A 26,445-nucleotide genomic window follows, 5' to 3' on the forward strand; every position below is an offset into this window, starting at 1 on the left:
ATACATGATATAAACGACGCAAGATTCTTTTTGGGTGCATGTAACTTTAAGAGCTGCTTGATTTCTCATTCTCAAAATACGTTTGATATACTAAACGCGCTGTCATTTAATTATTTGTGTCTATAATGTAACATTTCTATATCCTCTAACAATCTATTTTTGTACATAAATGTAGGTGGAATTATTCTAAATAGAGCAGACCCACTATCGTACTGACTTGACATTTCAGGTTGGATATATTAAACCTTTTTGTTTTAGAGGACTGATGTTTCCTGTCTCTGGAGAGACGGCGTTGCGGCGTCTCTTTGAAGCGCAGTGGTCAGGAGTGTTGGGTCAGAACTGGCTTTAGATTATGACTGTGTGGGCTCTATCCTGTCGTCCCAGCGCTGTCATTTCAGTCACTTCCTTTACTTCCTGTTGACGCCACTTGGCAGATCTGTACAATAAACACTGCCTTCCTGACACCCCACACATACACACCTAACTGAGTTGATGCTCATCTCTTATCAGCCTGACCCATAGGTGATTTCTCTTATAATATTTTACTAAATAGCAAATCATCCTTTGAAAGACAAATCACTTTTATTTCTCCTAGAAATCACTTAGACAACACAGAGAGCAAATGGAAACTTTTAACTTTTATGTAGACAGAAAATGTTTTTTAATTTTTTACATTAGCACATATAACATTTGACGATCATGATGCCATTTATGATGTCACGAGCTCACAGCAGGATGGAGATACAGGAGGTGGGCTGGGTAGAGGTTCAGTTGCTTGCACTGGACATGCAGATCTCTGTCACACTGCCAGATTCAACATCAGCAATCTCTCTACAGAGCGGTGCCCGCTATCTAAACAGCACACCAGGCCATGGGCAGAGTCATCTGGAGAGAGACTGTGAAATTCAACATCCCCAGGGGAATATGTAATGGCTTTAGACTCCTGCCTGGTTATTTTTGCATCAGCACCCACTTTAGATAAGACTGCAGAATGGAAAAACACAAAGAATCTCAACTGTATTTAAAAAGATGACTTTAATACAAAACTGAAATGCGTTTGATCCTGTTATACAGAAAATGTTCCAGGAACTTATTCTCTAAAACATTTCAGCATGAAAATATCACAGTGATTGTTAATGCAGTAAAAGGGCATTTCTTAGCTTACATGCACACGAGTACAGTATGTAACCAAAAAGGATTTATATCACATTTTTTCTTAAGAGCAATCATTTGGCACTAGCTTCCTGGAAGAAAACTATAATTTTTTTTCGAAGTAAACAAAGTCATTATTTCCTTCAAAACGTTTAATGTCTAAAGAAAAGAAAGTTTCAGTCTGTGTCGGGCTGGACGTTGGTGGTGGTGGCTGCTGAATGCTTTTCTCTTGATCTCTGTTACCTTCCCATTTTCAGACATTTTTGGTTGCAAATAAATGGGTGACCAACATGAAAGGTGAATTTCTACAATAGTCGCAGTAAATAAAGACTTTGATGTTCTGAATTCACACCATGGGTGGAGGCAATGTTGCCAGGATGCTTAAACAAACAAAGCAATGATTAAAAAGTGCATCAGAGACCTGTTGATTTATCTGTAATTTTGGTAAAAAAAACTGCACACCCTGTCTACTCCGGACATGAGGCCGCAACATGACGTCTGGTGAACACAGGGAGTATTTGTCTCTGCATATTAAGCTTTGATATTAACATTAAAATGACACACATCCACTTTAAGGCCTTACCGTCAGATTTTGTTCTAAGCAGCAAATTCATCTTTTCCACTAAATGAATACAAAATGCATAACAACACAGCATGAGCAAAGTCAGCATTCGTCCGTCGTCGGTTTGTTTATAAAGTCTTATGAGCACTCGATATCCTTCTGTCGGCTGGTTTAGTTCTAGGTTGGGAAACAGATAGAGCAGCATTCCAAACAGATCTCCAGACACTCGGACGACTGACAACAATCCTCCAGTATCCCACAATTCAACAGTGCGGAGCAGGTATCCTCACCGCAGCACACACAGAGACCACCGGAGGCGGCTTCTCCACAGCAACAGAGAGCATCACACTCCAGACCACAGGCCAAACACTGAGCCACCACAGAACAACACGACATCACCTCACAGAATAGACACGCCAGTATACAGTGTGCACAGCAATCTGAAAAAGAAATCACAGACACTTTTAAACACCCATTTAAAAAACTCTTTAAATATCAACTTGGTCTCAGATGTTGCTCGTTAAGGGATAGTTCACCCGAAAATGAAAATTCTGTCATCATTTACTCAACCTCTTGTCGTGTCGAAACCTGTACGACTTACTTTTCTCCGCAGAACACAAAAGAAGATATTTTGAAGAACCTTGGTTAAAGAGAAGGGTCGGCAGCCATTCACTTCTATTGTATGGACTCAAAACCAATGAAAGTGAATGGGTGCAGGTTAACAGCATTCTTCAAAATATCTTCTTTTGTGTTCTGTAGGGGAAAAAAAAGTCATACAGGTTCGACATGACAAGAGGGTGTGTAAATGATGACAGAATTTTCTTTTTAGGGTGAAATGTCACTAAAAATATCTTATTGGTAAAATAACCTAGAGACATCTAATAAAAAATATATTATTTTGATCCATAAAATGTATTTTTGGCTTTTACTAAAAATGTTCCCGTGTTACTTAAGACTGGTATTCTGATCCAGGGTCACATTTGTGAGATTTCTGACTCTTTTTCTCAGACAAAGATGAGACTTAAATGAATGTTTCCTTGTACCCTTTTCTCATTTCTCGTTGAGGGAATAATCGAAATATTAAAGATCTCATCTTTGAAAAGAAAAAATGTTTTCTTTCTACATTTATTTTACAACTCCACACTAATAATGTATCTTAACAATTGTCTTATTTGTTTCTATTTTTCCCTCCTAGGCAGGTTTAAGAGAAACATCAGAGACTAAATGAATAAATGTGATAACCTGGATTTGTATCACAGTTTTCACATGTCTTGTCATGTTGTCAGTCTTTCATATTACTGTTAGATGACGTTTAGTCACTAATGAGGTTTGTTTTGGTTGAAATTCAACAGGCACTGGACTGAAATGACCACAATACATCTAGAAATGCTGATAAAATGAAAATTTGGAACGGTCTCTTCATCTTCCCTGTGGTTGTATATCTAAAGGTCTAAATGATAATGTCCCACACTCTTTTATCAACTTTTATCACCACATTGAACCCTTGAAGAATATTTATTGCGAGTTCGGTCATGGAACCGAAATGTGTGACCTAACGGAAAGAATTATCAAACGCTGACGTAGAGGACCCATTAAACACATGAAGATAAATCCACAGGCTTGTTGTTCTGCTGCTGTGAGATAAGAGCAAGCGCTGTATTTACAAACAGTCCTGCGGGTGGAGGTCTCGTGTGTGCATCTGTCTTGTTTTTATATCCCGGTGGGGACATGAACCTGAATACACACTAACACGTGGGGACTCGTGTCACAAAAAAGCTAATAAATCGTACAGAACAATATTTTTGGAAAATCTAAAAATGCAATAAATGATCTTTAGGTTTAGGGGTAGGGAATAAATGTACAGTTTGCACAGTATAAAAATCATTACGCCTATGGAGTGTCCCCACGAAGATAATAAAGCAGACATGTGTGTGTTTAAAGTACCATCTCCTGCGACTCTTTGTATCTGAGAGGCGTCGCCTTTAAAGCTCTTCTGACTGTTGGAGGTGGAAGGCGTGTGTTTTGCGTGCCGGTGTCTGTGTCCGTTGCTCTTTGTATGTCCATTGCACGTCTGCGGCGTTGCTGTACGAGTTTTGGTTCTTCCTGACGGTGGCGTGCACACGACAGCTGATCCATTGGTGACCGAAGAAGGAGAGCCGTTGTGAAGTTTTGACTTTTCTGAATGATGTGAAACGTTTTATTAGTATTCATACAGTACAATAAATATAAGTTATTTATATTTTTGTTCAACTGTGAATCTGGTAACCTTTCTCTATTCTGTGTGAAATTGTAGGTATATGGTCTGGAAGCAGTAAAGCATCATCATTGGTTATGACAGCGTCTGTTAGAGACTCGCTGCTATCTCCATGATCCAGGTTATGCTCAGCGCAGAGCATCTCTGATGATGCAGGACCTGTCAATCAATCAAAGAGCCGCAGTTAAGATTATACTCTTAAGTAAACTTTTAAAGGTCTCTTAAATATCTTTCTCACCTGTCATCTCTTGAGGTCTTCCAGTGGCCTTTGGTTGTGCTGTGTGGACATGACTTGAATTCTCCGGGGTCGTGAGCTGTGTGTTGTCCCGCCCTTCATCCTGCTGCTGGACATCCATCGCTTCTGTCTCCTGTTGAGACTAACTCTGATGAGACATCCACAGAGAACAATCTTAGCATAGATAACAGAGGTTGATCTTTTCTAGCTCAGGAGATTTTATTACGTTTTTAGTTGTGTTTCATTTAAGTATCAACTTAGTCTCGGATGTTTCTCATAAACCTGCTTAGGAGCAGTGTTGGGTGTATCTAGTTACTAAGTAATTAGTTACTGTAATTTAATTACTTTCCCTTGGAAAATTAAAGAAAGGGATTACTCTTGTTTTTCTGTAATTTAATTACAGTTACTTCTGATGTAATTGAATTTAATACTGTGTTTTATTTTGGATAGTGGAAATGACATCAAAATGACATGTCTAACTTTAAAGTGTATGCTTTATTCTTCTTCTCACATTCATTTACTTTGGTTAGTTTATAAGAATAATTTATGTCGTTTTTTCGTAATTCTTCATAATGTGTGTTGTAATGTATTATATGTAGTTGAAAAGAATTATAACCAATTTAAAATGTGTAGTGTAATAATAAATTGCTAAGTGTTATAATGCATTAACTGTAATAACAATTATTTACAAGATATTACAATGTATGAAAAGGTGCATTACAATGTTTTAAAACTACTTTTATAATGCGTTATACATACATGCTTCAAGTAAAGTGTTACCATAAGTAATTAAATACTTTTTTGGAGAGAGTAATTTTACAGTAATAAATTACACTATTGAATATGTAATCAGTAACTAGTTATTAATTACTTTTTTAGAGTAATTTACCCAACACTGCTTAGGAGAAATAAAAACAGAAACGTGAATTTAGATTGTAGAGGTAAAATCATCTGGATTTGGGTAAATGTGATGAGAAATGTTTTGAGTTCATATCGAGATCTTTAATAATATTGATTGCAGACTCGACAAATCTGAGCTCAGTGCTGAAAATCTAATGAAGACATTTGAAAGATTTCCCTTTCTCTCAGGAGAAATGTCTAAGATGCAGGAAACTTAAAAGCTTTCATTTGCCCTTCATTCATATATTTTAGTTATTTGAGAAATCTCATGTTTGTTTTTTCTCTCTTGTAGGATGGACTATCCCGAACCAATATAATTCAGATCAGTGGTGATTCTACAAAACAGTTGACATCATAAATAATCAAGAATTCCGGTAAGGCATTTAATAAACACAAGCAAAAGCATCAATTAATACATTAAAACAGTTTGAAACAACATAATAACACATAATACCATGAGACAGCTTTGCCATCATTTCACATGAAACATGAAAAGTATTTGTTTTTGTGTTTTTGTTGTGTAAATGCTGTATTTATTGTGAGCTGTACTGGTTTGGGAAAGTGACTTATGTGATAGGGATGTGATTAATCACACCGCCCCGCTGAATCACAGAGGACTGAACACATCCCCAAAGCCCTAAGATCATGATCAGGAGTCACAACAAACACTTTCTTGGTATTCTTTGATCTTTAGTTGAACATTCGCAACACTTGTGTTTTTTAAAACTATTAAAAAAGGTACAAAATGTGCCTTTTGTCTAAATGAACAGTTTTTTAAGAGTTAAAGACATTTTAAGAGTTAAACCAAATGTAAATTAGCCCATAAGGCGACATTTGGATGTCCACTTTTTACAGAGCACCCAATCATAGGCTACTCATACATTTCATATTTTCAGTATAATTTTTTAGGGAATGAAATAAATAATGCCTCTTACCCTAAGGCTGAGAAGGACAACATGTATCACATAGAGAAACAGGGAATACATGCTTTTTTGCACATTAATTTAAGACCTGAAGATCACTTTTACCTGCAATATGTAATACACGTTATATTGCTGAAAAACTAACAATTAAAACACTTTATTATCAGAGAAATATTTAAAGTATTTGTTTTATATAGTCATATTTTATTTTGAATAAAGTTACATAGTAAGCAATATGTTTTAAAAAATGAAACGTTTTAAAAATAAGAAAAAAATGCAGAGTAATTAATTGAAAAATGATAAACGTCAAAAAACGTTTTTTACGTTTTCGCCCTATACAGACGTTTTGTGGCTATTTAAAATGATTCAATTCACGGTGCAAATGTTGCTGGTCACAATAAAACCACGGTTTATTAGCAAGAATGGAAGTCATAAATTATACTTTTGCACTTAAAAACGTGATAAAAAAGCGTAGATAACGTGACAAGCCGTTGCTATACTGCGTTCATGACACGATATTACACAAAGCTGAAGTCTTACCTTAACTCGAATAAATCCAGTCTTGGACCGAGGAAGATTAAATTCACAATTTTATTTTGAATGAACTTTTGCTCGTGTTGTTCTTCTATGCGAGCGCGTGCTGCATCTGCAATGAAGCGGGTGCGTGTGTTTGGTGCTCATGCGCGTGTGTGCGCGCGCTCGCAAGACATCCTTCCTGCACTGCTGAGAATCAACAACTTAAAACAAAAATTAAATCTATAATTCTCTTTGCATCCTCATTCAATTTAATTTGACTTATTGACTGCAATAACTATCGCTTTTAAATGTTGTGTTTATGTTTATGTTTTGTAAATTGTATACTTAGCAGTGCTGTAAACCTACATTATATTATATATTCGTGTAGAAGAGTTCAGGAAAGTTTGTTTTAATGTATTGTGTACACAGTATTTGATAGGAAAATACTCCATAAACTCCATATTTGCGTTAACGTAGGCCATACCTTAGTTATATAAATTCACTTAATGTTGCCTCTTTAAAAGGAGCCTTCATGTTTTCGCAAAATAATAAAACAAGGTTAGTTATAAAACAGAGCAATGAGCAAAATAATTTATTTAGATTAAAAATTTAATAAAGTAAAAGTTGCAATTAATATAAATACTAAAAGATTATGTAAAGGAGACGATAGCTGTGTTCCAAATGACATTCTACGCACCGTGTAGTGTGTGAGTTTTAGAAGGGTAGCATCGTATGTGTCCAGCAGGTGGCAGCGAAGTTAACGGCGTCAATCAAAACCGTAGACGAAGAATCAGCGGAAGCGGAAGTAACTGCGCTGCTCCGCTGTGTAAACAAAAGGAGCGAAATGCTAGGTTTATTACTGCACATAAACTAATCACAACTGTTGATTATGTGTCTCTACTTCAGATGTCATTCTTGACTTAGTAATATACTTCAGTTTTGGACTTTAACTGGAAAGATCGACGATGGTAGGTTAAGTGTTTTTGGAGTTCGTTTGTTTTGCCTGGCCTCTATATGTCTTTATAAGATATAAAGAGATTGTATGGTGCATATTATGGTACCTCAATATATCATATACAATACAGGGCTGTGTTGAATAAATAATACGATGTACCGTTACGGGGTAAATGATAAGACGAATGCTCAAATGTTATAAATAAGTATGCAAACTGTATTTTTAGTAAACAGTGACGTCGTGCGTGTTTTGTAGCTCAAAGGGCAGAGCATTGGGTTAAATGGTATGAGTTCAATTCCCAGGGAACACACATACTGATGTCTTTACCTAGAATGCCTTGAAAAACCATCAGCCAAATGTAAATGTATGTGAAGATTGATGCAGGCAAACTGTCACATACAGAAAACTTTATAACAGTGTATAGTTTGATTGCCGATGTGTGCATGTCAAAACAATCCCCACATTCTGTTTGTTTACCTCTTATGTTGCAGGACAGCGAGGTTTCAGACTTCGATCAACCTCCAGGACCAGAGAAGCTGGACAGGAGAAACGCACCCGTGTTTTGTGTTTGTCGCAGACCAGACATCAACTGCTTTATGATGTAAGATGTGTTTATTCGGGGGGGGGGGGGGGGGGTTGCTTGCATCTTTAAATTAGATCCTTTTTGTAACTTTTTCTTTTTATATAGTGGATGTGACAGCTGCAATGAATGGTTTCACGGAGATTGCATTCATATATCAGAGAAGACGGCCAAAACCATCCGTGTCTGGTACTGTGAAAAGTGTCGAGGTAAGAATATTTATTTGCAATTCATTTTTGGTCACACTTCAGTTTAAGAGGCAATTCTCGCTATTAACAAACCAATAACTATTGCTTTTCCCCCTATTAAACTTTTAATTTGTTGCTTATTAATAGTTAGTAAGGTAGTTATTAGGTTTAGTGATTGGGTAGGATGAGGGATGTAGAGTATGGTCATGCAGAATATGTGCTTTATATGTACTAATAAACAGCCAGTATGCCAATATGCTAATAACAACTAGTTAATAGGCAGAATTGCCCCCTATACTGAAGTGTTACCCTTTTCTTACACTGTAGTATTATATGCAACTTTACACACATATGCTTTTGGTCCAGGTAAAGATCCATCCTTGGAGATCAAATATCGTCCCAAGAAAAGCAGAGAAAAAGAACATGAGACTGACCGTACAGACAGTCAACCAGACACTCCGGATTTCAAGACAGATGGGCGGCGCGGGTCACGAGTGAGATACTATGATTTATAGAAACAGCTCTCTTATTATTGCATTATGCATTATTATTATTTGGCAGAATGCGGGTGTTTTGTTAAAGGGGTCACATGGCGCGAATACGTGTTTGTTAAAAGTTGCCCATACATGTATTAGACACGTAAAATTGCCGGAACAAAAGATGCATTCTATCTAAAAGCGAATGCTCACGCAGACCTGCCTTAAACACCTCGTGTAACCACACCCCCACAAATCTACGTTAGTTTGTGGTATGATTTGACTAAGACCACCCAAATGTATACGCAAATAAGGTGGGCGTACCTGTCAGTACAATTGCTTTAGATTCTGATGATCCAAATATGGTAAGAGGCGTTATATTTACGTCACACGCTTCCAGAATTCGATGAATCACTACGCACTGGTTAACAGGCCAATCATACAACACCTCACTTTTTAGAGCCATGAGTTTTGTAAAAAATCTGCGCGTTTCAAAGAGGCGTGGCAAAGAGGAGATACAAACATGCGCAGTATTCTGGGAAATACATCGTTTTTTAACCTTAAATCGTGCAGAAACATTGGATAACATCTTAAACATACGATAATATTCGTTTTAGCCGTGTCATATGAACCCTTTAAAGCTCTGAGTGAGGGGATTTGTTTTTCGGCTGCAGATTAAGCGCTCTGCTCGCATGTGTGGCGAATGTGAACCCTGCATGCGCACTGAAGACTGCGGACTATGTGACTTCTGTAAAGACATGAAGAAGTTCGGCGGCCCAAACAGGATCAGGCAGAAATGTCGCCTGAGACAATGCGAAGTGCGCGCCAGGGTGAGTTTCACCATTATAACATAGAAAATAAACCACATTGTGCTCGACTTGGAATTCACAGATTCATCCATTTCATTAGATGTCGTTGCTGTGACTCTTGACTTACTTATATTCTTAGAGTATAAGTCAAGTCTTATGTTGTCACTTTTTAGACATGCTAGATTTATTTACTCTAGGTAAGAAGCTGGTGTTAGGTGTCTTCGATCTGACACTGAGAACTGAATCTTTAACTTTCGGTTTGCAGCCCAGTTCTTTAACCACTATGTCACTCGTTATTGTTTTGTTGCAGAAAATGTTACGAGTAAAGGATGAGGAATATTCCATGTCTAAGGATAGAGACTATCGCTATCACGATGGTGATCTGTCTGAAGACTACAGTGAAAATGAGATGGAGCTCTACCAACAGTACTGTGCCGGCCAGTATGGAGACCACAGCACGGTACAGCCCTCTTTATGCTAATGTCTACTAAGTGGCTGTCTCTGTAATGATTCTGGACAGATTTGACTATACTTGAATAGGAAAAGCTTAAAACACATACTTTAAATCACCCATAACATATAAAATAACGTTAGTTTCTTTAGCTCAGGAGTATCATTTATAAAACTTGTGAACGCACAAAATGGGCATGGAAATGTGCGTACACCACTTTCCACGCAAAGATTGTGAATGATCTATTAAAACCAAACTTGATGAGAGAATGTAAGCAAGCTCTGACCCATGCGTACGCACATTCTGGAGACAAGGGGAATTGGCAACACAAATTATGCAGAAAGTAGCCTAAATGTGAGAAGAATTAATGCTTTACAGACGCCATATCATACGTTAGATCCACATTATCACAGTGATTAAATCTGCAGTGTTATTTGCACTTGGATTGAATTGTTTCATGCACCCTCTTGTAAAATCCGACTCAAATCTTAAATCGAAATAGTAGGGATTGTCGTAGAGACCAAGAGAGGCCAAGATGATTGTGTCTTTTAAATGAAAGCAAAGACATTCATTTCTGCCATTTATTTTTCCTGAAAGTTGCCATTTTAGAGATGGTCAGTAAGTACATAACAATGTCTGAAGGTTAAGATGTACAACATTCCGTGTGATTTCTGAAGGCTTTTCTCACCAGGGTTGGAACAGTGACGAGGATGAGGGTTCGTACTGCGATTCATCCATGAGGAAGAGAGCCGTGAAGGTCAAGAATGTGAAAAGAAGAGAAAAGCGATCTGAAAAAAAGGTAAAGATCTACAAGCCGATAAATGCCTGAATCATTGAGTCATTGTGCTAAAAAGGACTCTGCATTGACTCATTTGTCAGAAAGAGGAGAGTAAGTCCCGGAAGCACAAACCCAAACAGAAGCACAAGGACAGGGTGAGACACAGCGAGAGGGCAGAGGTTCGAGACAGCGCAGGGGCCAGACAGTGTCTCGGACCCGGATGTGTTGAAGCTGCACGTGTAAACTCCAAATACTGCTCTGACAGCTGCGGTAGGAAGCTCGCTGCCAAGTAAGACTGGAAAAAAACAATCCCCATTATAAACCCTTAAGAGACTACATATATTCTGATCATTCCTGTATTTTATTTTCTTGCTAGCCGCATCTGTGAGATCCTGCCGCAGCGCATTCAGCAGTGGCAGCAGAGCCCGTGCATCGCAGAGGAACAGGGGAAGAAACTTCTGGAGCGCATTCGCCGCGAGCAACAGGCGGCTCGAATGAGACTCACTGATATGGAGAAACGGTTTCACGAGCTGGAGGGCATCATCGCCAAAGCCAAGCAGCAGGTCGTACAGCATGATGAAGAGGTGAGAGCTCATCGCCATGACAACCATCACATATCACATCTAAATTCAATGCACGAGACGTTCAGATTTTCTGATTTTGACACTCCTCTTTTTTGTGTGTTCTTAAAGGTGAATGAGGGTGATGATGACACAGATTTGCAAATCTTCTGTGTGTCCTGCAGTCACCCGGTGAACCCCAAGGTGGCGCTGCGTCACATGGAAAGGTGCTACGCCAAGGTGAATTGTCTTTTTTATAAATCATGCTACCTTTCAACAATATACTATAAACTATAAAGTTGACTTTAAGAATTATTTGTTTTACATGATGTTAATCATATCTACATGTTTCGTTGTCCCTTTAACCAGTATGAGAGTCAAACATCATTTGGCTCCATGTATCCCACACGTATAGAAGGGTAAGTTTACGCGATCACCTCTATATTTTCCAGAAACATTAAGTAAGGTTTCAATACCTTTACTGTAAAATTACATAATATCGTCACTTTCCCATGTGAACATGCCAAGACACGCCGCCGTGAGTGACAAAACACTCAGTAAAATGTCTGCTTATAATATCAGGAAATGCAATTCATCGCAACATATCAATGTCTACGGACACCTGTTTCCTTTGTAACTTTAAAATCACTTCCGAGTCCAACTGCTTTTAATTTCAGCAAATAATTGCGTGTTCAGAGTGAACAATTCGTTCACTACTTTTTACCCACAATGCACTCTGATTTTGAATGTACCTCTGACTCGATCACTCACTATTTCCCATCCTATAATGCGAATCAACCACCTGAATAGATTTAGCTAGAGGAGAGTAAGCGTTATACACTTGTGTTTGTTCTGGTTGACAGTTATTTTCTACTTTTTGGAATAAACAGATTCAATTGACATTATAAACAATAGTATTTCATTTTAAATATATACAAGTAATTTTATTTAACGTTATAGATGTGATTATAATAAAGCAAATGTTTGCCACGTTTATTAACAAACTAAAACAATAAACGTGACAAATAACTTGAAAATGAGCTTTACTATTTTATAAACAATCCATAAAGCCAAACAAGTGTAATATGAGTGTTAAGACGAATGTCCACCACAGCACTGTCAGAAACAGGATATATTACTTAAGTGTCCGAAATTTCTTCCCCATATTGTGGACTATTTAGCATTTGCTATATAGGGAATAGTGAACCAGTGAACAAGTGAGTGAATTCAGACACAGCTACGGTGTCAAGGGAACGTGTCCCGGCGTGTTCACGATGGGAACGTGACGTCAATTCACACCCTCTATTGATCAACACAATTTGATTGACAGGATTTGATTTTATCCATTGCAAATTGATTTGATCATTTAAAGTGGTCTGGAACATGCTAGGACACTAGTTTGTAAAATACTGTGGCAGATGAATCGTGCACAATAATACCAGGAATGTTTGGTTTTTTTTAGTTTAGTTCCAAAGCCCCTTTAGCTCATTACACTTTTATGGGAAGGTTAGAAATGACATATAGTTCTAAAGACATGTATTGCCTTGTGTGAATACAAAAAAATAGTTGTCAAGTGAACAAACAAACTAAAATAATAATTAAAAACGGCATGAAATCAAAATTGAACAAAAAAATGTACTTGCGTTTTATGCATACTTTATTAATAAGATGCTTTATTTCAGTCTAATGTTATATGTTGGGGTTTTTCTTCTTTTGTGCAGTGCTACGCGGCTCTTTTGTGATGTTTACAATCCACAGAGTAAAACCTATTGCAAGAGGTTACAGGTTCTCTGTCCAGAGCACTCCAGAGACCCAAAGGTTACATTTTCATTTCATTTAAAAGATAGATTTACATTGCAATGATTTTAAGAACCTTATAGAGAAATTTATTCTTAAATTGTCTTTTAAATGTTGAACGTTGCAGGTCCCTGCAGATGAAGTCTGTGGTTGTCCACTGGTCCGTGATGTATTTGAGCCCACCGGTGAGTACTGCAGGGTGTCCAAACGCAAGTGTAACAAACACTACTGCTGGGAGAAACTCCGCAGGGCTGAAGTGGACCTTGAGCGAGTCAGAGTGGTCAGTGCATCTCTTACCTGCAATTCTGTCACCATCATAATACACCATCTGATGTTGTGCTAAACCCCTCAAGCTTCATGACACAAATGCATATTATAAGTATTATTACAAAAATCCATACGACTTATTTGATATTTAAGTCATATGGGGTTTAAACCATCCAACCAAGTGTTAGTAAATAATGAGATTTTTAATTTTGTGTGAAATGTGACACGTTTCAATGGCATTTAGTATTGATGAACCTGCACATGATTTAGACAGGTTTTTTTTGCATTTCACATTTCTGAACAGATGTAAAACTTTTGTCTTCTTCTTCAGTGGTACAAGTTGGATGAATTGTTCGAGCAGGAACGCAACGTAAGAACAGCCATGACAAATCGTGCTGGTCTCATGGCCCTCATGCTTCACCAGACCATTCAACATGACCCCATTACCACAGACCTGAGAACCAGCAAGGACAGATAAGGTTATTTTTATTCCGTTTTATTTTCATATCTGTGAAACTACGAAAACACCCTTTTAACCATATGGTCCGTTTTTCTTTTACAGCGTTGAATGGACAATTGCTGCGGAAGTTACGTCATCATTTTGAAGAAATGTCGGTCCTCATGTTTTAGCAGTTGTTTGATCAATGAAACTGTAATCTTTATGTAAAATTAATGTAATCTTTGGTTTCTTTTAAAGGCGTACTTAACCCAAAAATGTGAATTCTGTCATCATTTATTCACCTCTGCACTGTTCCAAATCTATATAAATTAATTTGTTCTGATGAACACGGAGAAAGATATTTGGAAGAATGCTTATAACCAGACAGATTTTGCCCCCCATTGACTATCATAGTAGGAATATATACAATGACGGTCAAAAGTGCCCAAGAATTGTTGTTGTCCTACATTCTTCAAAATATCTTCTTTTGTGTTCAACAGAACAAAACAAATCCTAAAGTTAATTTTCCTACTAAGGGTGTAAAGTGGTTACAAGAACTTTTTGGTCAAAAGCATTCTTACAAATATCTTTCTCTGTGTTCATCAGAACAAAGAAATGTGTACAGATTTGGCACAACTCAAAGGTGAGAATTTTCATTTTTGGGGTGACGTATCACTTTAAAACGGTGCTGTAACCGAACATTTGTTCTTTTAGACTTTGTATTATTCTAAGTGTATTTGTGAATTAAAATTAAACTATGAACTATATTGCAACTTTATTAAGTAGTTGGTAAGGTACTCTGCTGATTTCGTTCTTCTGGTGGTTTGGGGACCTTACCCACAAGGTTTGTTTGTAAAAGACGATTTTCTTTTAGTAATATCTAAATATTAATATCAGACGTTTATAATATGTAGATCTATACGCTGTGGTTGTTCTGCTCTTGCCACACGTGAATCTGGCCTCTTGTTTCTGAGGTGAGGAAATGGTTGAAAATATCCAAATGAATATCTGATCGGGATTAGTTTTATGAATGCACAAGTTATTATTAAGAATAATAAGATGTAACGTTTTGTATTTATATCGTCGAATTTATTAAGAAAGATTTTTTCTTAAGAAAATGTGTACATCTCACAGGCTAAAATGTGCATAATTTCGAGTACAGATTCTAGGTGTAATTCACGCGACACATTGTTTTTAAGCATTTGGCAGACGCTTCTTTCCAAAGCGACTTACATTGCATTATACTATACTTTTGTTTCTAAATATGTGCAATCCCTGGGATCGAACCCATGACCAACGCCACGCACTGAGCTAAAGCATTATTCAAATTTCCAAATGTGTTCGGCTATCCGATCCAGATCTCCACACAAAATGGAATCTATATCGACAGCATGTGGTCAACGAAAGGATACTCCTAACGTTACTGGTTTTATAACTTGGCAAATTATGCTTATTGTGCATCACGTATTTTTGTGGGTTTGTGAAAACGTTTTAAGTAATTTAATATCATTTTCGCTGAGACGATTTTAATTTAATCGTAAACGCTTATCAATGAAACACGTCGATGACCTGAAATTACTTTTAAACCAAAATTGATGCCGTTTAACATGATGGTTTGAGCGGCATTATTGCATCGATTCAACTTCTCGCGACCGCTCTATCGCTAAATGTAATTGTTCGCAACCTCGAACGGGATCGACTTCCAACGACGCTCGCGTCTGCGCATGCGCACGAGGTCACGGAAAGTATCGCTGTTCGAGAGAACGAGGCGCGGGTGAACAGCAAGATCGTCAGCGGTAAGAATGTTACAATGCTGCAAGTATTAAAACAATAATTGTTTATGCGTTGCAAGAGCGCGTATTTGCGATGCAGACAACGCGACAATTGCACGATATTTCTGCAGGGAAATAATCGCGTGATCGGCGCGGTTCCGCTCAGGCGAACGCGTTCGGAAAGTCGGTATCGCTGAAAGCAGTGGGGAGGGTCAACAGTGACGGGGGCACTTTAAAGCGAAATGGAGGTTGTGTTGTGACTCGTGTAAAATAAACTTAGCGTGTGTTGAAAATGCACGAGTTATTGTCAGCGACACGCGCTGTTTGTACGGGGTGTGGGTGTGTTATAAAATAATAACGTGAGTGTTACGACGTTTAACGTTACGCGTTTCGTTAGCTGTTCAGCGCAGCATTCTGAAATTACTGAAATGGAGGGTAGCGAAACTCGTGTCGATTTTTTCCCGACCGCCTCTTGTTTAATTTCGACTATGTTCATCCCTTTATCGCGAGATATTGATGTTGGGATTTACACGGGGAGAGAATCGCTGAAATTAGTCACGTTTTAAGAAGTTTTGTTTGTTTGAATCGAAGTGAACCGATGCTCCACTCGGTTCAGTTTTAAGCGAATTGTTCACGCGTGTTTTCCTTACGACCGTCAAGAGGACAGACGCGATTATCGTGACACTTAATTTAAAAAAAAAAATTCGCACGTGCGTTATTCGTATCTGAAATGTAATCAATTTAATTAAGCAACAAAGTTAAATAAAAAAATAAGTTTTGAGTATAGTTAAAATTTCACAGTTCATCAGTTCATTTAAATGTAAATAAAGTAGAGGTCGTAATATATATTAACATATAATCTTTAACATATAATTTATGATGTAATGCAACATTCTTGGTTGTTTTTATGTCATCCCAATTATGGGATTTCATTGTTTGTTTACTTCATTGTTTTTTCCTGAATCTGTGCATGTACTGTAAATCTTTTTAAATATAATGTGAAGATATTGGAGTTTCACGCACAACTTTGATGTCGTTTCTTGTTCATGTTTTGGATGGAATTCTTGTTTATAGTGCGTTTAAAACATATTGCTTTCATTTATGCATAAACAATACCAAATGGTGCACTTGGTGGATAATAAATACTTTCAAGGAAGCATTTCCGTCTTTAATTTATAGTTTAAAGTTTAGTTTGTGGTCTGATTCGGTGAGTACTAAATTGCTGACCTTTACACTAAATCAGTTTAGTATTAAGTATTAATGTATATATTATAATTACAACATTTAGTTAATTAATACTATACTATTCTGTAGTATTAACTATAGGAAATAATTCAACTGCAAGAAATACTATAGTTTTTTTTTAATAAGATCCAGATAATTTTACTGCAGTTTGCTATAGTGTGCTACAATATTTTTTAATGTGGGAATCTTATCCATCATATTTTGTTTTTGTTTGTTTATTTTTGTATTTGTGAATATAATTTTTGTATTATATTAAATGCTTATAGGTTAATCTATCGTTACTCTGTCTTTACTCTAGCGTGTTTCACTGTCATAGTAATCGCGCTGCATTGCAGACATCGAAACTCAGGCCATTTCTATCGACCTCCCCACTGTCGCTCGCTGCCGGGCTCGCTGAAAAATCCATCACCATAGCAACCGCTCGTCTCTGCCCCGTTCTATAAATATTCTCCTTCACGCTAGTCTAGCGTGTTTCTGCTAGCTCGAGCCGTTCCGGCAGGCCAGATTTCTAGAGGGATTTTATTTACATTCGGTACCTTCAGCAAACATTTTCCTTTAGAAGGTTAGCTGAAGCGTTATATAAAAACAGTGGCTTGTGTTGAGATGCAAGTTGTCGTTGTACCTAATATTTATGCTTACTATTTTGCTGGACTTAAATCTCTCAAATTTGCAATGTCATGCTATATTTGTGTGTAATAAAGTATGGTTGAATAAATTCATATTAAAAAGCAGCTAAAATAACCCCATATTGCCACGCCATAAATGTCAATTTTATAACAAATTTATGACGTTGAATCATATCTGTGTTCTATTTACAGGTGCTCTATAATGATCTTTAACCAAAAAAACATGGACTAACCATCCTCACTTCAAGCAACCCAGACGCTCCCTAACAGTTTGAGATGGAATTACTCCTTCCAGGTTTTATGGATAAGTCACCTTGTTCGTACTAAAGATGTGAACCTCCAGTTCTTTACCCCAGCTCGTCTTGGAATGTCTCAAAAGCCTTGGTCTGATATAAATCTGATGTAAAATAAAGGCCTCAAGGTCAGATTAAGGGATCAGTAATGACGGATGAGCTGAACAGGTTATCATCTGACCGGGAGGAGACGGATCGCCGTGACTCTGTGCCCACCGGAGCAGATGGGGTCACTGCCGTCGTGGAACACACGATGGAGAACGACTTGCCCAGCATTGTGACGTTTGAGCTGATTCCTGATTGGCTGAAGCCAATGGAGGAGGAAGATGATGCTGTTGAGGGTGACAAGACCATGGAGCGAAGCTCCAAGAAGACCATTCCTAACATGTTTGTGCCTGATTTTTATTTGCGTAATGTGGGATGTAATGTGTATACTCATATCAGCCGTTGCTCGTGTTGAGTTGAAAAATAAAACAAGTTTGTTTCTCACGTGTGCTTTCAGTCTTAAAAAGAAGCGTGGAAGAGGTCGACCTCCTCTCCCCAAAACTGTTCGCGCACGACTCAACATGATAAAAGCGCAAGGCAGCGCTGTACAAAAGATGGTACGTGTGCCGAGTCTGTGTTGCTTTGATTTATTGTTTTACTTCTAAAATTCTCCTTTCTCTCTGGATGTTTGCTATGTGTAGAGTGTGGATACCATCAACGACAGCAAACGTTCAACTGCCAGAATTGCCAAGAGGCGGATGTCCACACCAATCAGACCACAGCACACTCCCACCTTGCCTACAGGGTCCATCACCATCTTCTCTTCTCCAGTATTTTGTAGTCCTCCGCGCCTCACAAGAGTCTCCCCGCTCAATGTCGACGGGACTCAGATACCCTGTCACTCTCCATCTTTACAGCTGAGCAGCGATTCCCAACAGATAAGCCCTGCCACAGCGGGGAATAATGGCACTGAGATGCCCCTTCATATCTGGCAGGGCCCTCCTCTGCAACCCATCAGCCCTCCAAAGACTCCAGAAGCATTCGTAGATCAGACCGTGACCATAGGGTCGCCGGATTCTCCGGATGACGATCTTAATGAAAGTGAGCCAGAAAAAGAAGAAATCTTGCTTCTGATGAGGTGAGCACATTTTCTAATATGCGTGGCTTGCAAAATTTGTTTGTTCTTTCATTCGACTGTAGTCTCTTGAGATGTGTTTAGATTTTGCAAGAAATTTCTTATTGTTAAAGGTGCTATTTGTAAAATCCGCCACTAGAGGGTGCACATTCAGAACAGATATGTTCAAAACAACAACGGAGTAGCTTGATGACGCTGTGATGGAGCGTGGAGCAATCTGAACTGTCGTCTTCAACTTCACTGCTAATAATCAATCAGACGTGAATCAGAAATCACGTTTATGGATGATGTGAAGTAATACGTTTTATAAGTATTGTGTTTGATGACGCAATTTTATTTCATTATAATGAATTAGATGTAATTCATCAAATTAAGTTATAACTATTTAGTCATATGATCTAAATACGTTTACTGCTTGTTCAGTAAATATATTCATGACACTCGTGCTAAATTAAGAAAATTACATTTTAACACTAAGACTAACCGTTGTCAATCGTTATCATAATCAATCGTTGTATGTTAAACTGTATAATTAAAGGGATAGTTCACCCATAAATGAAAATTATTTCATCAATTACTCACCTTCAAGTTGATCCAAATCTGTATAAATGTATTTGTTCTTATGATCACAGAGAAAGATATTTGGAAGAATGCTTATAACTAGACAGATTTTGCCCCCCATTGAAATGTATACAGATTTGGAGCAACTCAAAGGGGGTAAATGAAGACAGAATTTTCATTTTTGGGTGAAGTATCCCTTTACAGCGGTGTGGGCAAGTACTCCGAAGTACTTTAAATCCCCTTAAATCCCCCTTAAATCCCCTTAAATCCCCTTTAAATTTTCCCCTTTTCTGTCTTCACTTCCTGTCCACTCTCCCACTGTACTCTTCGAAATAAAGACAAAAAGCACCTCCAATAAATCGTAAAAAAAATCATTATTATTTATTTATTCATGTCGTTGAAATTTTTGAAAGTTTTCCCTAACTAAATCACAGATTCTTTGCTGTAAAATGTTTTGTGGTTATAAAGAGAGTGGATTGTGTCTTTTTGAGCTTCAGAAAGACGCAAAAGTGTTAATAATAACTATGTGGCCGGTGCTGTATATTACGTTTGCGTTCAAAATTAAACATGTGTTTTATAAATCTTTTCAAAATTTTGGCTTTTTATTTATAGGTTTTGCTCTTGCAAAAGAATAATGGAAATGTGCTTTTTAAAAAATATATATGTAATACTGTATATCTTGAAATGTTTTGCATTTCGAATAAATATTTTTAAAAAATCCACAAAAGAAGCATAATTTACATACAACATTCAAAGTTAAATGCGAAAACGCAAAAAAAGTTTTGACTTTCCAATCACTTTTATTAAACTCTAGTCTTGCTAGATAATTCTGCATCACATTTCATGATCCGTGATTTTAATTACAGATGTTTTATATATATATATATATATATATATATATATATATATATATATATGTATATGTGTGTGTGTGTGTGTGTGTTTCAGTTACCTCTCTGTTTTTGGTACTGCTTAAACCTGTCAGTACTGTGCACTGTGGATCGTCTGAAATAGATCTAATTTTGAGGTGCAAATCGTGTCTGAGATCACGGAGTCGGTTGGTTGTAAGTTATTTCTCTTTCGACAGGGACTGCGTTGGCTGTGGAGGCCCATTTCCAGCGGAGAAAGTTGGGGACACATTGTGTCACAAATGCAAACGTATGTTAACGCTTCATTTTGTCAGAAAACAGAAGAGGACAAATAGGTTCCTATGTAGTATTTTAAAATGAGTTTTATCTCCTTTATTTTTCACTTCAGCAGTGGAAAAGAAACACTCACCTCCAAACATTGTATTTAGGAAGGTACGTATGTTTTATTAGTGTTTGCGTTACGCCATGTTTATGTTTTGTCAGCCTGGCTGTACATTATGAGGTCCTGCGATACAACTGCAAAGAAGTTTATGTGCTAAACACTTGTGTTGGGGTAAACTGTTCACCGTCAGTAGATTATGTTTCAAAAGACTATTTAGTGAAGTCTATAATCATAGAAAATGATAAAGACTGAAATAGAAAGTTTGTGAAATCTGCTTGGCAAACTCTCTGGATTTTCTTGCAGGTGTATCCATGGCCCGTATCGGTCATCTTTGTTTTGTCTATGTTTTTATCAGTGTGGTTTTATAGTTTGCTGTGATTCTTTATCATTGTGTGTTTGTGTTAGTTGTATGACGGCTTTGGCGATACTTTTGACTGTTTAGATGTCGACAGGGGCGGACTGGGAAGCAAACTCGACAGTGGAATATTCGGCCCTCCATCAATTCCGTCGACGGGGGTTGGGAGGAATTAATGGTCGTTGCATTCATAAGTGTCAGATTCGCTAAGGCCTTCGCGTAGTGTGCATTCGTGTTTATAATACGTCCGCCCCTGGTTATGGCCGTCGGTGGGTTATGGACTTTGACATTATGTCATACCGGTCAGTCCGCCCCTGGATGTCAAGTAACATTAATGCCTCTCACGGTTCTCTGCATGTCAACACAGACTGTGCAAAATGAGTACAAGTGTGAGCCTATCCTTTAGATGATCCCTAATTGTCGTATCTTGAATCTTTTCTTCACTGGCAACTCATTTATTTGAGTGTGTTGATTTTGCATCATCTTCATGCATTTTCATTGTACTGTCATGTGTTGTTGTTGTTTTTAAGGTGGGGCAAGATCAGTGGGAGGTGGGGAAAACAAAACCTCCAAAAAAACTGGTAATGATCATTATAATATGTAGATATAGAAGCATTTAGTGGGGTCGAACGGTAAAACTCAAGGAAACACAAAAGCATTGCCAAAGATCATCAAATAATCTTGCCGTATGTGAACTGCTGGACATGTAAACTCATCACGTTCTCTGTCTCCTCAGAAAGCGACTCCCAAATACAAGAAAGTGATCAAAAAGGTGCGTTATATGTTTCATGTAAATTTGTGTTCTATTTAGTTTTTTAAACAACGTCAATACACCTTCTGTGATTATACTGATCCATCTGTGTGTTGCTGTGTTCAGGATTTAGTCCCTGATGTTGGGGGTGATGACGAGGATGAGGATGATGAATGCAACTGGGTGAGTCCGGTGACATCACTCACTCACAAAACAAACATCTGTGCGTCACATGCTCCTTACTGTCTGTATTTCTGCGGTTAGATGTCTAGGAAACGCTCAAAGAATCGGCGGATGTGTCGTAGTTGTGACGCGTGTCTGAGAGGCACCGACTGCGGCGTGTGTGACTTCTGCATGGACAAGCCCAAGTTTGGTGGCAGTAACAAGAAAAGACAAAAGTGTCGTCTGCGTCAGTGCCAGTTTCAGTCCAGGCTTCACCATCAGGTCCCAAGGGTACGCATTCTTCGGCACGACTGTGCTGTCGTCACCGGAGTACCCTGCCGTGTAGTTTATGGTTTGACGTGTTGCATTTTTGACGTTCTGTAGGTATTACGAAGTCCACGAAGAAGAAATATTATCAAAAAGAAGTTAAAACCAGGGCAACCCAAAAGACGACGAACCACAAAGAACCCCTGGGACGTTGACGGTGAAGATTACGGCAGCGATAACGAATATGAGACGAAACTGAAACATTTCAAAACCAAAGGCACCAGGAAAAGACAAAGGAAGAAATGGAATTACAGTTTCAAGGAGGAGGAAGAGGAAGAGATGTTTATTGAAGCAGTGGTGGATGAAGATGAACCAGATGAGGTTTCCGACTTCTCCTTGTTACTTGTTATACAGTTTAAATCCGTTCTGTAGGCCTGTTTACACCAAGGACAATAACAAGAGATATAAAGAATCATTATTTTACATTTATTATAGTCCAATCACAACTTTAACAAAAGGGAGGAATAATGAATGTTGGGATCACTATCAGACATAATTCAAATCTTCTTTAAGGCTCACACATTAAACATGTGGAAGTTTGGGAAATGTTAACACTATTGTTCATTGGTGCGGGCTAATAAGTTTTTGTTCTTTGTGTGAACAAACATTTAGTGTTAAAGTCATTTAACTGTGTTATTAAACAAAAACCCAGAAGAGAGGACATAAAGCCTGCTTTACCAAATGTTGCTGTGAGCTGTTTCAAACTTTTGTGTTTATAATTTGTTTTTATTTGATTTGTTGTTTACAGTCTGATTCTCTCTCATTGGTTCGGAATGAGCCTATGAAACTTGTGATGGACAATAACGGTGCGTTTAATGTCACCCAGCCACCTCAGTCTCGGGTAAGTGTAGGCTGTTCACTTTGTTCTGGGATTTTCTTATCCTGTATGATTAAGCTCTGAACCAAACAAACGGCTTTAAAATGAAGACCGTACAAAAATTGAACATGTAGAAATGAAAGATTAATTATTTATGAGTAATAAATGTGTAACAAACGTTTTATTTTGTAAATTATTCCCAATAGAGTATCGCAGAGATTACGTAATTTTGTATGCAAACCTCGGAAGCGAGTTAGTATTTTAGTACTTAAGGGTCCAAAGTCTATTGGGTATTTAAATGGTTTTTGGTTGAATGCCTAAAATAAGGTAGGTGGATAACAAAACCTCTTAAATATTTCACGTTTTATTCTAAAACATAAAACACATCAGTTATAACCTGCTTGTGATTTTTGTGTTTAAAAAACAGTGGTTGAAAAAGTGACTACAACCTTTGGTGAGGACATTAGACGTCTTCACACTCTTAAAACCCACAAATAATGCAACATTGACACAAATCTCTAAAAACGCAGATGGAGATTCTTTTCACGGAGAAATTATTTACCAGATAACACGTTTTAATAAAGTTTAACAAAAGTTGTCGGAGGCTTGGTGGTGGTGGTGATGTTGACATTGAGCCACCATAGTGTAGTCAGTGTTTAGCATGATGTTAGCTATTAAATTCTGGCGATTGTATTTAGGCTTAAAAACTAGCTAATTCTGTGTTAATCCATAATGATTAATTTAAGCGAAAGTATTATAAACCTTTGTTAATCAAGGATCTTTCAAAAGTCTATGGGAAAAATGCATAGGCTTTACAAAAATACAATATCTATTACAATATATACTCTAGTGCTCTGTGTTTGGTGGCTCTTGCTGGAGAATTATGGGTAATGTAGTTAAAATATATTTACTATTTAAAATAAAGCTGAAATTAGACTTCTCTAAGAGAAGTGTTCGTCATAGTTTATCGCCAGAACACAGAAGGTGTGTCTTAAACTTAAGTTAATTTTAAGCCCCGAATCTGTTGTATGCAAACTCTCCGAATGCAAACTCTCATATGTGGATCTCTGGGAGCAGGCAAATTAAATGAATGATTAAAAATGACATTTTTAAAAGGAAATGTATTTATAACATCCCGTTATGGACAGCTGGTGTTGATGCTCTCCAAACTGTGTTTTTGTAATTAAAGGAGATCTATTATACCTTGCCTGGTGTCCCGGAGGCGTCTCGTATGCTCAGCCCTGTTACTCTGTGTAACAGCAATCCAGAGGCGCCGATTGAGGCCGGCGGAGTGGCCGGTCCTCTGCCTGTGGGCATCACTCAAAATGATATTCTGCAGATTGAGATGGTGAGAGTCGGGTCACCGGTGTCGGAATTCATTGAACCTCAGAACACGGCGCAACCTGAACAACAAGAAATTACACCTGAACACACGCCAGTGGTGAGCGACTGCTGCTTTTCTAAAATGATATTTCACATGTTTTCCTTTGATCAAGATTGGATGATGATTTTTTTATGTTCTTTATGTTCTTATGTTGTTGATCATGTTTTCACTATACGTAGCTTTATACTCTTTTTTTTTTTCTGTCTGTTTATCGTATATCAGATTCTTGATATTTATAGCATCTTCCTTTCGCATTTCACGTCTGCTTTCTAGATAACTCAAATCTTTAGTCTGGCGATCGGCACAGAGTGTGACTTTGAAAGAGACCCGGGCCTGATGGACCTCTTCCACTCTCTACGTCAGACCGTGCTGCCCGCTCACTGGGTGGGTGTCATGGCCAAAGGGCCCATTCTCCAGCTCCTGCAGTGCTCCAAACTCTCAACCATGGCCGACACGGTCATCCAGATCGAGAAGGGCTTCTTCTACCAGGTCAGCGTTCAGAACCAGCCTCTCCTCCTAATGCACTCCGTCTACATGCATCACCCCACCTGCCTGACCTCCGTCGGTGACGTGGTGTCGCTCTTGCTTGACTTGGAGGGAATGAGCGTGTGTCAGGGTCACCAGAACTTCAACCTCGGGACCCCCTGGGAGCCCAGGATGTGTGTGCGAGCGGCTCTTTGTGATTTGCTTATACCCAAGGATGAGGAACAGTGCGAGAAGTGTGCTCATCCTGAAGAGGTGTGAGAGACGGACAGTTTTCTTCCACAATTTTGAAGAATCTGGAGACGTTCGAAAGAATCTTCCATCAGTCTTTACGTTTATTTAAAGATTGTAACCCTTCTGTTATAGTGAGGCAGATGTCTAGGGCCCTTAATGCAAACCTCAAATTGAATCAACATTCAGAATGGTGCTTTTCTTAGTTTTACTGTGGCTTAAAAGATCTATGGAGCAAACTGAGCTTTATCGCATTACATGGAGTAATTTGGTTTTCGTTGTAACTACCTCTGGATGATTTCACGGACCAACATTAACCTTGAACCTCCCGGGTGCAGATATTCAGATTCAATGAAACGAAACTGTTTGATGAAATGTAGTGGATGTAGTTCAATAAAAATGCTGTTTTGTACTGTATGTAACACTGGCTTTACCGAAGTAATTTTGGGCTTGGACTTTCAAACCTAACACTGCGTAGACTGTTCGAAGACAACCAAAATGTTTATCCTCTTAGAAACTGTCCATGTCTTCTTTTAATCATACCTCAGGCTGTATTATTTCCATTTCTGATTGTTTGTCTCTAGCTGGGTGCCTTTGTGTATAGAAAAAGTTCTCGAATGCATAAAACTGAAGATGTCCTCTGGACTTTTCTTGGCCTGATGATCATCGCACACCTGTGCTGTTCTGACTGAATTGTGTTACGGATGATAAACTACAAATTCTCACGCCGGCAAACTGCATTAGTTCAGAGTTTTGTGTGTTTGTGCTGTTGTCTGTAATAATCTCAGGCTAGCCAGCAGTAAACTTGAAAAATAGCAAAAGTTACATTTCGACACTTTGATTACGTTTAAACGCTTTTGTGTTAATTTAATCGTTCCAAAATTGTGAAATCGAATTATCCTTTTTTTCATTCGTTTTCTGATGATTTGCATTATTATTGACATAAATGCAAGTGTGTCCCCCCAGACATAGGAATAAATGCATGTTTGTCTGAAATTATTTATAAATATAGTTTGGAAGCTGGAGATGTTCGAAGCATCTCTGTTGTAAATCTTGACCTTGCACCAAGTTTTAGAACATATTGTAAAGGTATATTTTTTATGAAGGGTGGTGAAATTGTATTAAAGTTTTTTTTCTATTGCAAATAGTTCTGGGTTTTGTTCTTAGGACAGTAAGGAGATGAAATCAGAAAGTATATTTATCTTTGTTTTCTCAGTACCTACCA

At 38.0% G+C, this 26,445-nt stretch overlaps 3 protein-coding genes across 9 annotated transcripts; 2 read left to right on the forward strand and 1 right to left on the reverse strand.

Annotated features, from left to right (window-relative positions):
* Positions 1 to 1,016: 1,016 nt before the first annotated feature.
* zgc:113363 (uncharacterized protein LOC791449 homolog) lies at positions 1,017 to 6,698 on the reverse strand. Its single transcript, XM_056729588.1, has 5 exons — positions 6,567 to 6,698; positions 4,207 to 4,351; positions 3,981 to 4,127; positions 3,659 to 3,892; positions 1,017 to 2,154 (listed from the first exon to the last, which is right to left on the reverse strand). Exons 2-5 carry the CDS (start codon positions 4,322 to 4,324, stop codon positions 1,892 to 1,894), a joined length of 762 nt encoding a protein of 253 aa, XP_056585566.1. The 5' UTR covers positions 4,325 to 4,351; positions 6,567 to 6,698; the 3' UTR covers positions 1,017 to 1,891.
* A 640-nt stretch (positions 6,699 to 7,338) lies between these two features.
* On the forward strand, positions 7,339 to 14,620 carry cxxc1a (CXXC finger protein 1a). Of its 2 annotated transcripts, XM_056772872.1 has the most exons (15): positions 7,339 to 7,510; positions 7,989 to 8,098; positions 8,186 to 8,286; positions 8,632 to 8,759; positions 9,416 to 9,571; positions 9,861 to 10,010; positions 10,693 to 10,800; positions 10,881 to 11,068; positions 11,156 to 11,363; positions 11,472 to 11,579; positions 11,709 to 11,758; positions 13,061 to 13,157; positions 13,264 to 13,416; positions 13,735 to 13,882; positions 13,966 to 14,620. In XM_056772872.1, exons 1-14 carry the CDS (start codon positions 7,508 to 7,510, stop codon positions 13,879 to 13,881), a joined length of 1,707 nt encoding a protein of 568 aa, XP_056628850.1. In that variant the 5' UTR covers positions 7,339 to 7,507; the 3' UTR covers position 13,882; positions 13,966 to 14,620. The 2 variants fall into 2 exon arrangements, with proteins under 2 accessions (XP_056628850.1, XP_056628851.1); XM_056772873.1 differs by lacking the exon at positions 9,416 to 9,571.
* Positions 14,621 to 14,755: 135 nt separating this feature from the next.
* Positions 14,756 to 26,365, forward strand: mbd1a (methyl-CpG binding domain protein 1a). 6 transcript variants are annotated; one of them, XM_056772867.1, is made up of 15 exons: positions 15,869 to 16,821; positions 17,158 to 17,421; positions 17,678 to 18,165; positions 18,281 to 18,380; positions 18,465 to 18,901; positions 20,547 to 20,617; positions 20,717 to 20,760; positions 21,596 to 21,646; positions 21,802 to 21,837; positions 21,943 to 21,999; positions 22,081 to 22,269; positions 22,363 to 22,626; positions 23,054 to 23,146; positions 24,312 to 24,563; positions 24,780 to 26,365. In XM_056772867.1, the coding sequence occupies exons 3-15, from the start codon at positions 17,927 to 17,929 to the stop codon at positions 25,248 to 25,250; spliced, it is 2,304 nt and encodes a 767-aa protein (XP_056628845.1). In that variant the 5' UTR covers positions 15,869 to 16,821; positions 17,158 to 17,421; positions 17,678 to 17,926; the 3' UTR covers positions 25,251 to 26,365. The 6 variants fall into 6 exon arrangements, with proteins under 6 accessions (XP_056628847.1, XP_056628844.1, XP_056628849.1 ...); XM_056772869.1 differs by lacking the exons at positions 15,869 to 16,821; positions 17,158 to 17,421 and adding an exon at positions 14,756 to 14,816; XM_056772866.1 differs by lacking the exons at positions 15,869 to 16,821; positions 17,158 to 17,421 and adding an exon at positions 14,851 to 15,638.
* The last annotated feature ends 80 nt before the right edge of the window (positions 26,366 to 26,445 follow it).

This window comes from Triplophysa dalaica, chromosome 18, assembly GCF_015846415.1.
Source record: "Triplophysa dalaica isolate WHDGS20190420 chromosome 18, ASM1584641v1, whole genome shotgun sequence".
In the NCBI taxonomy this organism is placed as follows: Eukaryota; Metazoa; Chordata; class Actinopteri; order Cypriniformes; family Nemacheilidae; genus Triplophysa; species Triplophysa dalaica.

Coding starts and splice junctions, on each gene's coding strand:
- mbd1a (XM_056772869.1), top strand. CDS start 17,927: ATGACGGATGAGCTGAACAGGTTATCATCTGACCGGGAGGAGACGGAT. Junction 20,618..20,716: donor ATTGTGTCACAAATGCAAAC/GTATGTTAACGC, acceptor TTTTCACTTCAG/CAGTGGAAAAGAAACACTCA. Junction 22,627..23,053: donor ATGAAGATGAACCAGATGAG/GTTTCCGACTTC, acceptor TGTTGTTTACAG/TCTGATTCTCTCTCATTGGT.
- zgc:113363 (XM_056729588.1), bottom strand. CDS start 4,324: ATGGATGTCCAGCAGCAGGATGAAGGGCGGGACAACACACAGCTCACG. Junction 3,893..3,980: donor TTCACACAGAATAGAGAAAG/GTTACCAGATTC, acceptor CACATCATTCAG/AAAAGTCAAAACTTCACAAC. Junction 2,155..3,658: donor ACAAAGAGTCGCAGGAGATG/GTACTTTAAACA, acceptor TTTCTTTTTCAG/ATTGCTGTGCACACTGTATA.
- cxxc1a (XM_056772872.1), top strand. Junction 9,572..9,860: donor AATGCGAAGTGCGCGCCAGG/GTGAGTTTCACC, acceptor GTTTTGTTGCAG/AAAATGTTACGAGTAAAGGA. Junction 11,580..11,708: donor TGGAAAGGTGCTACGCCAAG/GTGAATTGTCTT, acceptor CCCTTTAACCAG/TATGAGAGTCAAACATCATT.